The following is a 12800-nucleotide window of genomic DNA, read 5'->3' as shown; positions in this document are numbered from 1 at the left end:
ACTTTTGAGTGCAAAATGGGCTTGTTCAACTCCTGAACAATAACACACTGGCAGTTATTGCCTGCATGAAAGTGGCTACATCACAGTGAGATGTCAACTGTCTGAAGACTTAAGAGGGGAGTGCTTTATGTCTGTAAAAGCTAGTTTGATTCTGGGCTGTAATTAGTTGGATTCTGATTTGTTTATTTGACACGATGCTGCAGGAAATGCACAAGCGCAAAAAATAATAAATGACAGCAGAATTCCATTCAGCTGCTTCAGTTTCAGGGTGCTGGCTGCCGCTGATTTACTGGGACACGAATGGAACAGAGCCGTTTTTAGTGCTATTATTAACAAAGCTGAAATGATTATTAGTTAGTTTTATTACTTAACAATGTGAAATAATTTTGATAAATCTTTCACCCCCCCCCCCCCATTTAAAAATGATAAACACACAATTCTCTTATATTTCAGACCTATAAAAAATATTTCACAGGTTTCTCAGTAACCAAGTCAGTTATTAGCTGCAAGGCCTGAATAGAAAGAAATTACTGAAAATGTGTAATGAGGGTATTTGAGCAGGAGGGGGCACTTAAGTTGTACACTGGGAATCCTCCATTGGCCTCGGGTATGAAAAGTGGAGATCTTCTATTCGTTTGTTTGATTCACACCCAAAAATTCAGTTTGCTTTCTTCTGCCACTGTGGGAGCATTTTAGTCACCTGGTAACACCAATACTCCCTTCATCTAAAAGCCAAAATTGATCAGTCATACCAATCAATGTTTTATTTGTTTCTAATCTATTTCTCATTTCTAAACGCCATTTTTTTCCACAGTACAGTTTAAAATTGTCCTGGGTGCGGGGTATGTTTAGCTGTCCTCCTACATTGAGCTTCATTTCCCAGTGCCTCGTCTCAGCTCCATGTAATGCCATTAGCATCATCATCATCGAGTTCAGAGGAAACAAAGAGTCAGGATGATCTAGAAATGTGACCTCATAAGTCCAGTCACAGCACTTTATTCTCTTCACACAGTGCATTTGCTTAAAACACAATATATATATAATTTAATATCAATATAAAACTCCATTTGTGTATATAAATTATGCATTCAATACAGCAGCTCTCATATATACTTTTAAGCTTTGGTACAGTGGTACATTTATCTCTGTGAGTGCACGCATGTTTTGTGTGTGTGTGTGTGTGTGTGTGTGTGTGTGTGTAAACAGCATATTCAGGGGGCATCAGGAGGAAAGGGGAGGTAGGGGGAGTGTGAAAAAAGGCGTTTGTGTGTTAACTATGTGTGTGTGTGTGTGTGTGTGTGTGTGCATTGTGAGTTCACACAGGAACTAAAGTATCATCACTCCATCAGTACTGTGCGCTCCAGGCCGGCGTGCTGAGGTTGGCGCAGCTGGGAGGGTGGCAGCTGCTGAGGTGGGACGGTTGGGGCACCACGCAGCAGTAACTGGCCTCCCCACCTACCCCGGTCACAACTTTACTTTGGGGAAAGGACACGGAAACGGGACCCTGCAGTGAGATTTGGAGGGGGGGGGGCAAAGTTGGTGCAGAGAGTCAGCTACAAGGAGTACTTTGCAAGAACATTTCTTCTGGGGCTGAGCAGCTCAACTCTGATGCAATATGAGAGCTTTGGGTGTTTACCTGAACCATGCTACACTGATGGGAGGCAACTGGTGAGTAGGTGCCCACGACAGCCTGGGGCTGGGTGTGGGAAGACTGCTGCACCCTCACAGGGGCATAACCTCCTGCACACACATAAAAAAAAAAAAAATGTTATTAATGATACAATGCTGGGATTAGTACAAGAAATTAACCATAACAGATCATCATAATTAAATGATAAAAATGACTTCATAAATAAAGTTGAGTTGAGAATAATTGTTTATGACATGTCAGAGGACATGCAAGATCCACATTAAGGCTTAGATGCAGCTTTAAGAACCCATGGCAGATATTCCACAACTGTTTTATTATTATTATATATATTAATAAATAAAAATAAGCTGTACACAGAATCATATTTATACAAACATAATTAGTATTGAATGTGCAGCACAGTGCTTCTCAAACTATGGGGCTGGACACACTGGTGGGTCATAGACATACCGCCTGATCAAAATCTACTGTCAAACTAAAGGTGACTAAAGAAAGATAAATGATTTCTGTAGGAAAAATAAGAGAGTTCCATTATGATGAGGGAGCTATAGTCTCTATTTGACACTCATTCATTACTCTGTTTTCTCTTCTTGAGAGGACCAAATTAAAAATAATATCTAATTTGCTCTACAGTTTTATTCGTGGTAAATTTGGTTGGCTACATTTTATGCTCATCAATTCAGTTTTTTTTCCACTTGGCACTGCTTGGTAAATTACACTCGCATATTCTCCATCCTTCATTCAGTCCGGCTGATGGAGTCATTTAAATTTCTCGCCAACTTTTATACAATAATTTATTTTGTAAATTGCCGCAGACGACGGGACTGAATTGTGTCTTCTCCCTCTTTGAGACTGTGATGAATAGAAGCAGCAGGAAAAGAGACCGGTTCACTGTGAGACCCTCAGACTACATCTCTGACAGTGTAACGGCCCCCTCCTCTACTGCCACAGCTGGTTTTCTCTCTCTCTCTCTCACACACACACACACTCACACACACCCGGGCAGAATATACCTGTTGGTTGTACCGCTTGGCTGTGGACTTGCTGAGTGGGTGAGACAGGCCTGCATCCATGCTGAGCTGAGGTAGGGTACTGACTGTAATAATACACAGGCACCTATAGGACGATAACATTTAAAAGACTAGCTTTATTCAGTGTATGATGGTCCTTAAATTCTTCCTTTAAATGTCAAAATGTTGTGTACTTAACTAAGAAGAGACCTGAGGTGTATCCTTACCTGAGGTAAGGGTTGGCAGTAGTTGGAAGGGTTGGGAGGAGGATGAAGGGGAGGAGCTGCATAGATGTAACCCTGACTGGAAGGGTAGAGGGGTGGGGCTTCACCTGCTGACTGACAACTCAGATGAGCAAACTGAGGGGAGAGCTCCTCCATCTGTAGGTCAAGAGAAAGGAGGTCAGTGCGCACAATACTGCAAATGCACAGCAGTGGATGCACCGCACTGTGATACATACTGTACAGTATGGCTGTGGGGGGGTGACAGGTAACATCTGTGGAGCTGTGTAAGAGACAGACGAGTACTGAAGCACCTGAGAGGGACACACACATATGGAGACAAAGATAAAGGCACAAACGGTGGCATGTGGCTGAGTGTGTGTCAGCAAGACTGTATCTTGCATGAAAAGCACATCTTGCTCTGTGTGTGTGTGTGTGTTTGCGCTACCTGCTGCTGCTGCGGCTGCTGAGGGGGGGGGCCCTGCAGCTGAATCTGGCTCCTGATTGGCTGTTGATTGTCTGGCGGGTTGTACACAGCAGGGGTTCCATCAGGGTTGATGAAAGGCTGCCCTGAGATGTCAAAGGTTGGGTATGAAAAACGTGTTTGTCTTTGTTAAAATCTTACAAGTGTGTGTGTGTGTGTGTGTGTGTGTGTGTGTGTGTGTGTGTGTGTGTGTGTGTGTGTGTGTGTGTGTGTGTGTGTGTGTGTTAATTACCAGTAAGCGGGTTCACTAAAACGCTTCCCGGAGGAATCCCGTTCTCAATGATGTAGTTGGGAGCCGGCTCCTCTATGATGGGAGGAGGAGAAGAGTGAGGACAAGTGGGTGGCAGTCTGTACACAGAGATGGAGCCTGGTAGACATTGAAAGAGGAGAGAAGGGAGTTGTATTATAACACCACTTAACAGATATCACATTTCCACACCCCACCTGTCTGTGCTAAAAACATACTTTGCGCAGCCCCTCGGCATAGTCTCAGTGACGTTTTGTTCTTCCCAAAGATGTGACGAAGGCTGGAGGTGTTGTGTGAAAATTTACAGCTATGGTGTGCGAACGTTCAGAGAGCGAGTTAAAATTTTCACACCAAAACTTCCACTGCTTTTCGTTAATTAGATGCAACCGCTAATTTATAAACAGCGATTTTTCCCAAGTGCGGTGATGGCAACGACGTCTGTGCACGAGTTCGCATGCGCACGGATGCGGATGAGCGAAGCATCTCACCCTGTGATGAGTGAATTTACACCTTGAACGTGTGACACAGGAAGTGTCAGAAAGTCAGTAAATGTTACATTGAGACAAAGCTTTAAAAAAAAAAAAAAAAAAAAAAAAAGGACGCACCCGCACCTTGTGCGTCCCAGCCACTGTTGGCAGGTTGGCGATGTTTCAGGGCGGGACTCGTCCATTGGTAGGAGGAATCAGAGTCGGTACTGCTCCAAGGTCGAGGGTCGTTGCTATAGCGACAGTCCGTCTCAGTGCTGCTCTGCCTGCTGCTGCCTGTCCAGCTGGAGCCTGAGCTGTCACGGCTCCCCCTGTGAGGCACATCCAGAATTATCCTTGTGACTTATTACTGCATGAGAGGCATACCATTAAAAAGCGACCCTGCTCATATGCCACCAAAATTATCTATAAAGTCTTTCCTTCCTGCCAAGATTCCTAAACAACTGTGCATCTGTGCAGACAATGCTCTACCTGAAAAGCTGCCTTTTCCTCCGGGCCTCAGCATCTGTGTTGTACTCCTCCATATCCCTACACACACACACACACACATATAAATGTTCTCATCTAAGTATAAAAGCTGAAAGGCAAATGGAAAAATTGCACTGCAGGCAAGGTTACCTGGTTTCTGCATGGGCGCTCTCCTGGGTGCAGAACGGCTGTAAAAGTACAGCAGAGAAATTAGTGAGAATCCTTTCTGTGCCCGTGCCACCATGTCGGTTTTGTCCTCCTCGCTCTCTTTCTCTCACCTCTTTGTTGAAAATGCGTTCTCGTGCTCTTTGGTACTCCTCCGCTCTCTCCTCCACTGACTTGCTTTGCTTCTCCCGCAAAGGGTGGAGACGTTTCTGTGTGAAGAAGGAAATCATTGATGGGATCAATGTCAATTAGGATGGGAAGTTCCAAGATGTGCTGCTATGTAGGATGTCAGACAGACCTGGTCATCTGAGCTGTTGTCTCTCTTAAGAATTATTTTCCATTGCTGGATCTCTTCTGTCTTGTCTTTATGCACCTTGTCCACAAAACGCTGCTCAGGTCTTTGACAAGACAAAGAAGCCACAGCTGCTGTTAGTTTGCACTAAAAAGTATGGCTCTACAGGAAAAATACACATTATGCTTGCTTACATGCGCGTGCTGCTGGTCTGGTTGATGATGACAGACTTGCCTGTCTGGTCTACATTGTGCTCCATGCCAAAGTAGGCCGCCACCCGATGGACCAGCATGCGGTGGTAGGATGACATGTGAGGGAACTTTTTAAAGGGACTGACAGAAGGGAAAAAAAACAAAAACAAGGAAAGATGTGGGAAGAAAAGAGGAAGGGGGGAAAAATAATAAGTGAGTGAAAGAACAGGAAGGTGAAAGTGAAAGAGAGAGAAAAGAATAGACTGGTTGTATCTTTTCTGCCTTGAGCCCAATTACATTTCTCGTGGTTTTAACACTCCAACACTATCATAACCAGCTCAATATATCAGTAAAATACATAAGCTGTTGAATAAAGACACACTTAATCTTTAAAAGGATTTCACGTTCATGTGAGTTGTTTTAAGGTTCAGTGAAGGTGTCTTTTACACACACACACACACACACACACACACACGCACACACACACACCTATTGCTAGTGATGAAGTCAATCATGTCCTGCTCCAGTTTAAGCAGCATCATGCGGTCCCTGGGGTTGCTGTTGAGGGTGTCGATGATAAACTGGTGCAGATCTATGCCAGTGGAGTCGGTGTACTCCACGCTGGACTCTGAGAGCGACACAGACAGGCAGGATGTGTTATAAGACAACAAACACAATCTGAAATCGCACTGCAATATTAAACACCCCAGGAGAACTACATGTAAATAGCGGCACAGAGTCCAATCTTATTACATTTTATTTGCTTCCCTCTTTTCTTTCCTTTATGAGATATCTCTCACACACACACACACACCTTTGGACAGTGAAGGTTTCTTTGGATCTGTGCTCTTCTCCTGCTCTTCCTCCTTACAGGAAGTTCTCTCGTTGTCATGGCAGCTCAATGAGATGTTTGCATCTGGAGATGCCTGAAAAAAAAAAGAAAGAGAGTTGAGCGTGGTGGTGGTGAATCGGAGGAGGTGGTTGATTGTGTCTGTGTGTGTGTGCGCGCACGCGTGTTACCTGGGTTTCTTCAAATGGGGGGGAGTCCTCACAGACAGCTGCAGAGCGCACTAACTTTGGTTTGGCCTGAAACGCACACACACACACAAGCAATATTATGAATTCATAGAGCCCAATGCAATCGATATTTCAGAAAGAATGAATAATGAGAGGCAGAATTATTTTAGCTTACCTTGATTTTTTTCTTTGGTTGCACCTGGTTGCAGTGTTTCTGCAAGAAAGGACACCATTTATTATAAGAGACTGAGCGAGCATTGGTGAAGAGGATGCATAATGGATGGAGCACAATGAATTTCAATGGAGCACGTAGCAGTATCCATGTTTAGCGTCGCTTACCTGCTGCTCAAGCTTCTTAATGTCACTGTTACACTCCTCATCCTCCTTCTGATTGCACAGGGGTAGGCATGGCGAGGAGGAGGGGCAGCTGACGGCGTCACATGGCGTCACAACGCAGGCTTTTTGGAGGACATCTGTGCTTGCTACAACTGTTTCAGTCATCCTTCTAAAAAACACACACTCTGAGGATGTTTTACACAGTGTTTGTCTGCATTTGTATATTTTGTTGCTATTTAAAGATATCTTTGCCTGCATTTGCATGAGTCTGTCTGTGTGTGTGGGCACATTTTTCCTACCTATATGGAATTGTTTACTGGAGAGCCTCACAGGTGAATGATGAGGTCATATATCCCATGTTCCCACAGGGCAGCCAGAAACACAATTATCGTCTCCGCCTCTGCTTGCCTCCTCTACTTTCCTTGTCTCTCTGCCGGCCCTTTACTGGTCAGTGGAAAATAGCCTGAAGAGTATGAATATCACAGGAGGTGGGAAAAAACTGTGTTAGTGGCCATTTAACAACAGAAACAGCACTACACAGTTTCACAAATACACTCGCAGCATAAAGCTGCTGGAAATGACATCAAGTAGCTGAGCTTGTGTGTCACTGCTTCCAAAATGCTCCCCTGGCATCACAGTTAATCGCCGACTTACACTAGTGAGCGTGTTACAGTAAACACGTTTGTGTATCAGTGACGGTAACGCGCAGGCCGGTGCTCGGATGCTGCATTCACTTGTGCATTTACGTGTGTGGCATCTGTGCGCGTCTGCATTCGAGTGTGGACGTGAGCTTTTCTTAGAAACAGCAGCTGTGGAGAGTATCACCCGATCCGCCCGCTCGGATATTCCTAGAATACCAAGCTGAGTCTCTGATCCCAGTGGTGAGAACATAGCTGAGACCAAAGAGATAGACAGACACGCATGAGGAAGTGGCATTCCTCCATCTTCTCCCAAAGGGGCCGAATTCTGCTGTAAGACACAGCTCAAGGGGACACTTACTCCTGTAACACCCGGGACAGAATAATGAGCTATGAGGATGCCGAGTCCCACAGCGTGCTTATTTAACACCCGACTGGAGATGATGGCAGCTTTTTTTTCTTTTCTTTAAATTCCTCTGTCAGTCCATGTGCAACCGAAGTGATGTTTACCTCCAATAACGCCCCAGTGAAATGAAACACTGTACATGACAGAAAAACAGGGGTTATTCTCAGTATGCCACATAGGATTCTCTAATCTTGGTGTGTGTTGGTCTAATATTTTATGTACTACTTAGAGGAGGTGAATCATAATGTACTGATGTATAGTATTTATTATACAGAAACATACTAAAAAGACCATTTGCTGATACTAGTTTTAATATCTCAACACAAAGCTGAAAAACAGCTGTATCTCTGTCTTGGCTTTGTGATCCACGGTTGCCTAGGGAAGCGCAAACGCTTCAGAGACGCACACACATACACGCACACAAACGGACATAATTTCGGAGGCTTCCCAGTGCGATGCTGGCGAGTTGCTGCTAAGCTGTCCTTTAGCCAAGCAGACCGGCTTCATGAGCACTGCCTGAGGCCGATCCTGACCTTGCACCTCGGAGAGGGGAGGGGCGGCAGAGCAATGAACGACACACAATTACAGAAAACCTGAGTATAAAATGAGAGGAAGCAAGTTGCCGTTGTTCTGGGTTATACCTTGACCAATGAGAGGAGAAATCTAAAGACAGAGAGGTAGAATAATGATATGCACTACAAGGAAAACAAGATAAATGGGAGGCGAGGGAAGCAGGGATGAAGAGAGATGAGGAAGCAGTCTGTGGGGACTTTAAAGGTGAAGAGAGGGTGAAGGAAGGCAATGGAGAGCGAGCGAGAGGAGTGAAGAATTAACGAGGGAGAGGCTTGCGGTGCAGTCTGTCTCCGGGCTTTTCAGCCGACGGCCATGAAGAGAGGATTTGAGTGGAGCTACCAGGTTTTTGCGCTGAGCGCTGCAGAAGTGGCCGGCCGCCCGGAGAGAAGGTGTGACACGATCATTAGCGTGTGACGGATGGCAGCGGGAGGCAGGGAGCGCCAGTACCCGCTACATCATCATCCATCTGCTGCTCTCCCCGAAGCCTCCAGCCTCGGAGCCACTTACTCACCAGGACACCTTTCTTCTCCAGCCAAAAGCTGCTTGGCTTCTACACACTGAGACACAGGCAGACCAGGGGGAAAATGTCCAAAAACTACTTTAGATGGCCACTGTCAGCTAAACTGGGTTATATTAAGTCCTTAAGCCTGGTGCAATCATGTTTGTAATTAAGGCCAATGAAAAAAAAAAAAATCTGTCTTTGAATAGCAAGGCTATAATTACCATGCATCATTTAACACTGAGATCCACATTGTTGCTTGTATGCTCTCTGCACTTGTAGACATTTATCTGTACATTTTGCCATCTCCAAGGAATTCATTCACATCCCTCCAGCTCAAAAACTAAAAACCTACAAAAACTAAAAAATCCTCGCTGCCTCTGGCCACAGGAGCTGCTGCTGCTGTTTGTGTTTTGTCTCTAAAGACTGCAGCTGAATCTAAAACAAGATTTCATATGTTTTCTCCCTCAGCCCGGGAGCTCATTAGGAAATGGCTCAGTGACAGACTGAAAATGAGAGAGCAAGTCTCTCTGGCTTTAAAACAATAACAGAAATTTTCGAGGCAAACTCGCCTCTTTGTTCATCCATAATGTGTACAGCCTCTGCCCCCAAAAGCTCCTAATTGGGCTGCTTTTGTTTTCCCCCCTTGCATAATATAAAGGTGCTATTCCTTTTTGTTTGTTTGTTTGTTTGTTGAGACATACAGTATATATATTCGTTCCAGCTTGCTCAATTTGCAGCTGAATTTCCTCTTCCTTGAGCAGGTTTTTACTCACCCCCACTTTAAAACAGTGAGAGACGCATAGAAAACTAGGCTGCACGTGTGATCTTTAGGTTACAGCACCTGGGCAGCCACAGGAGTCTTATCACTTAAGTGTCTTTTGCGGGTACAACAGCTGCATTGGTCTGCAGCTGAACTTAAAGGAAAGGCGAGAAAAACACCTACTATGCACGCACGCACACACACACACTCAGCTCATCAGGGAAGCAAGGGCAGGCGATAAAGGGTTAAAACACACAAATGAAGCTTTCCAACTCCTTATAGCTCTCTTTGCGATAACGGTGGCTTTTTAAATGTGCCGCAGCGCTCACACATTTAAAAGTAGGCTACAAGAAACAGGTGGCATCTTCATGCACAACTTTGAGACATCCTGTTGACCCACATAACGGGACGGGCCGGTGTTTAATTGGGCATATGCGGTCTACTTTCGGGTTGCGGGTCTCTCTCTCTCTCTCTCGTGTGTCGGTTCTGGAAGCTAGAGAGCCGGTGGGAGCGTGTGTCGCATTAAGCTGACACACCGGGGCTATTTTTACACCGGGGCAGGGAGTGGACCTCCTGCTCCGGGACTTCACCGTGCTGTCAGCGTGAAACGGAGGATGGCGATGTAAAGCAGGAGGTCATATCTGGATATAATCACAAAAAACGGCGCTTCTGAGCAAGAGAAACGCGGAAAGGACAACTTAAACTGATATCTGTACACTCAAAAAACACACACATACGAGAATTTAAAAATATTAACAAAGAAGTGGCTTTTCACTTGTTAAAAAACAACTGACTTATTTCCCAAAGTAATAATAAACATTGCGAGTTAGTTATAAGAGGCGTTTATCGACAGTTATCAATCCGCGGTATCGCTAAAGCTACAGGGGGAAATGCGGCTGATAGCTGCGCTCCGGGGCGCAGCTAGCTTGTCAGATTACCGGTTTCAGCCGCTGTCAAAGGAGAGCTAAATTACAAAACAATATTCAACCTGGTTAACCCCATATAATGAGTCGGTGCGATTAAAAAAGAAAAAAAAAAGGAAGAAGAAGCGGAAGCGGAGCTGACATATCACCATCAAAAGAGAACAAGAAGCGCCGCTGTCGTCCAGCGGACTGACCGTTAATCAAGCTAATCGCGGAGACATACAGCTGTCACCGCGAGGGCGTCAGTTATCTTACCGTGAGGTGGGGTGATGTCTTCGCTCCCTCCACGGGGCTTCTTCTTCTTCTGCCGGAGCAGCCTACAGACCGACGGATCGCCGTACGCCCTGCGTCTGTTGATTGTGAGCTCCGTTGCTCCTCCTCCGCCTTTTGCCCGTCTCTGTCGGAGCAGGAGGAGCAGGGAGGAAGGGAGGGAGAGCGAGAGAGAGAGGAGGAGGAGGGCCGACAGCTCTGAACCCTGAGCCACGCGCCCACTCTCTTTCACACACACGCGCACACACACACAACACGAGGAATGCACGAGAGCCGGTCCTCCAGCAGCCCACTCATCTCCATCTCCGTCCCTGTCTCTCTCGCTGCAGGAGCGTCTGTCTCTCCTTCAGTCCAGCTCAGCCTCCTTTACAGCTCCCGCAACAATCACTAACTACACTTGAATTCTCTCTTATCGGAGCTAAAAATATTCCTCATGTGCCCCTGTTACCACAGCGCTGCACTTTACAGCCATGGGAGGAAAATCTTCTGTAGCCTGCTTTTGCTGAGTATTAACCAGCGTTTTTAGCCGAGCTGCTCCATTAAAGTAAAAAGAAAAAAAATTGTGCTTTTGATGTCATTTATTTATAGTTACTTTAAGATACCTCCACTCCATCAGCTACTACTTCAAAACGCTGCCTGTGTATAAGGCTAATAGTACATTTCTGAATTATAAATTTTTAAATAATAGTCCTCTTATTGTACAGTACTGTGCAAAACTCTTAAACCATCCTTCATTTGTTTATATTTTGCTAGGGAAATTGGAAATAGGTGCGGCAACTTACTGAAATGCGTGCAAACATATATGGAAATACATTATATAAGGCAAATACAGAGTTTGTACAGTTCTAACAAGCTTGAAAGCCAATAATTTGGTACAACCACCTTTGTTCTTCAGCAAAGTTTGTTCGTCATGGTGACAAATGAAGCCGCTGCCATTCACATGCTTTCCAGATGGTATTGTATGGTGGATCAAAGTCTGCTGGTACTTTTTGCGTATACAGTTCCATCAGTTTTGACCAGATCTTCAACACTACTGGCTAAAATGCAGCACCAAACATGACAGAGCCTCTATTGTGTTTTACGCAGACAGACAGACAGACACTTCACTGATCCTGGAGGAGATTAGGGCATCCAGTCTCTGTTTCATTATACTGGTGTGTAATGGGTGACTATCACTGCCCATGATAGAGAGCAGTTTGTCCAGTGTCCTTCTCTCTGCCACTGTAGTCAGAGAGTCCAGCTCCACTCCGACAACTGACCCAGCCCGCCTGACCAACTTATCTAGCCTCAGCACATCTCTCTTCCTGATGCTGCCTCCTCAGCACACCATCAGATAGAAGAGAATGCTGGCAACTATAGATTGGTAGGACATGTGCAATAGTTTTCTGCAGATTGTAGGTCCTCACCATCTCCACATCAATCCCCCGAATAGAGACTGGCTGTGGAGGTAGTTCAGACTACCGTCTCCTTAGTCATGGATATGTTCAGCAGCAGTTGGTTCAGTTGGCACCATTCCACAAAGTCATCCACCAGTCCTCTGGTGGATGACCAGTACTGCTGATCACAGTCTCACATGTTTAAGTCTCTCTTCATATTACCGTCTACTCCTCTGCTTGCATCCTGTGATGGTCTTCATACTGTCCCAAACCTCCCTCATATTATTGTCCTGCAGCTTCTGCTCAACCTTCCTCCTATAGGTGTCATGATCCTGGGGCGGTGGCCCAGTATTTTGTGTTCTATTGGTGAAGTTCTGTTTTTTTTTGTTGTTCTATTTCTAGTTTTGGTTATGGTTCTTGTATTTGGATTGTAGTTTGCCTTTGTTTAGTTTTTCATGTTAGTCCTGGTCTTCCCTGTGCTGTCTGTCTTGGTCCTTCTGTGTTTAGTTATCTTCCCATTGTTTTCCTGTAAATGGTATTTAGGTTCCCTCCATGTTAAGTTTTCTTGTGTCATGTTTAGGTCACTTCCTGTTTTATTTTGACGTTTTTGTGTTCATTGTGCTTTGGGTTTAGGTTTACTTCCCCTTGTCTCGTTAGTGTATTTTGTTCACCTGTGTTGTCACCTGTTGCCCATTCCTTCGTTATCCCTTTGTGCATTTAGTGTCTGTGTTTTCACTCATTGGTTGTCGCGTCCTTGTCGTCTCTGTATGGGCAGTGTCGTCTGC

General features: G+C 45.1%; 1 protein-coding gene across 4 annotated transcripts; it reads right to left on the bottom strand.

The window, feature by feature from the left end:
• Positions 1-1181: 1181 nt before the first annotated feature.
• arpp21 (cAMP-regulated phosphoprotein, 21) lies at positions 1182-10875 on the bottom strand. 4 transcript variants are annotated; one of them, XR_004020564.1, is made up of 21 exons: positions 10625-10875; positions 6867-7030; positions 6571-6736; positions 6407-6445; positions 6235-6300; positions 6029-6140; positions 5704-5842; positions 5218-5355; positions 5030-5129; positions 4845-4940; positions 4717-4754; positions 4570-4626; positions 4219-4409; positions 3599-3733; positions 3331-3452; positions 3122-3196; positions 2889-3041; positions 2665-2767; positions 1637-1740; positions 1279-1504; positions 1182-1198 (listed from the first exon to the last, which is right to left on the bottom strand). XR_004020564.1 is itself a non-coding variant. In XM_030740930.1 (20 exons), exons 3-20 carry the CDS (start codon positions 6730-6732, stop codon positions 1346-1348), a joined length of 1926 nt encoding a protein of 641 aa, XP_030596790.1. In that variant the 5' UTR covers positions 6733-6736; positions 6867-7030; positions 10625-10875; the 3' UTR covers positions 1222-1345. The 4 variants fall into 4 exon arrangements, 3 of the variants coding, with proteins under 3 accessions (XP_030596790.1, XP_030596788.1, XP_030596789.1); XM_030740930.1 differs by lacking the exon at positions 1182-1198 and having other exon boundaries at positions 1222-1504; positions 3599-3670; XM_030740928.1 differs by lacking the exon at positions 1182-1198 and having other exon boundaries at positions 1222-1504; positions 10625-10873.
• Between the last annotated feature and the right edge of the window lie 1925 nt (positions 10876-12800).

The sequence above is a fragment of the Archocentrus centrarchus genome, chromosome 11 (assembly GCF_007364275.1).
Source record: "Archocentrus centrarchus isolate MPI-CPG fArcCen1 chromosome 11, fArcCen1, whole genome shotgun sequence".
In the NCBI taxonomy this organism is placed as follows: Eukaryota; Metazoa; Chordata; class Actinopteri; order Cichliformes; family Cichlidae; genus Archocentrus; species Archocentrus centrarchus.
The sequence above is the reverse complement of the archived record's forward strand: the minus strand, read 5'-3'. Positions and strand labels throughout refer to the sequence as shown.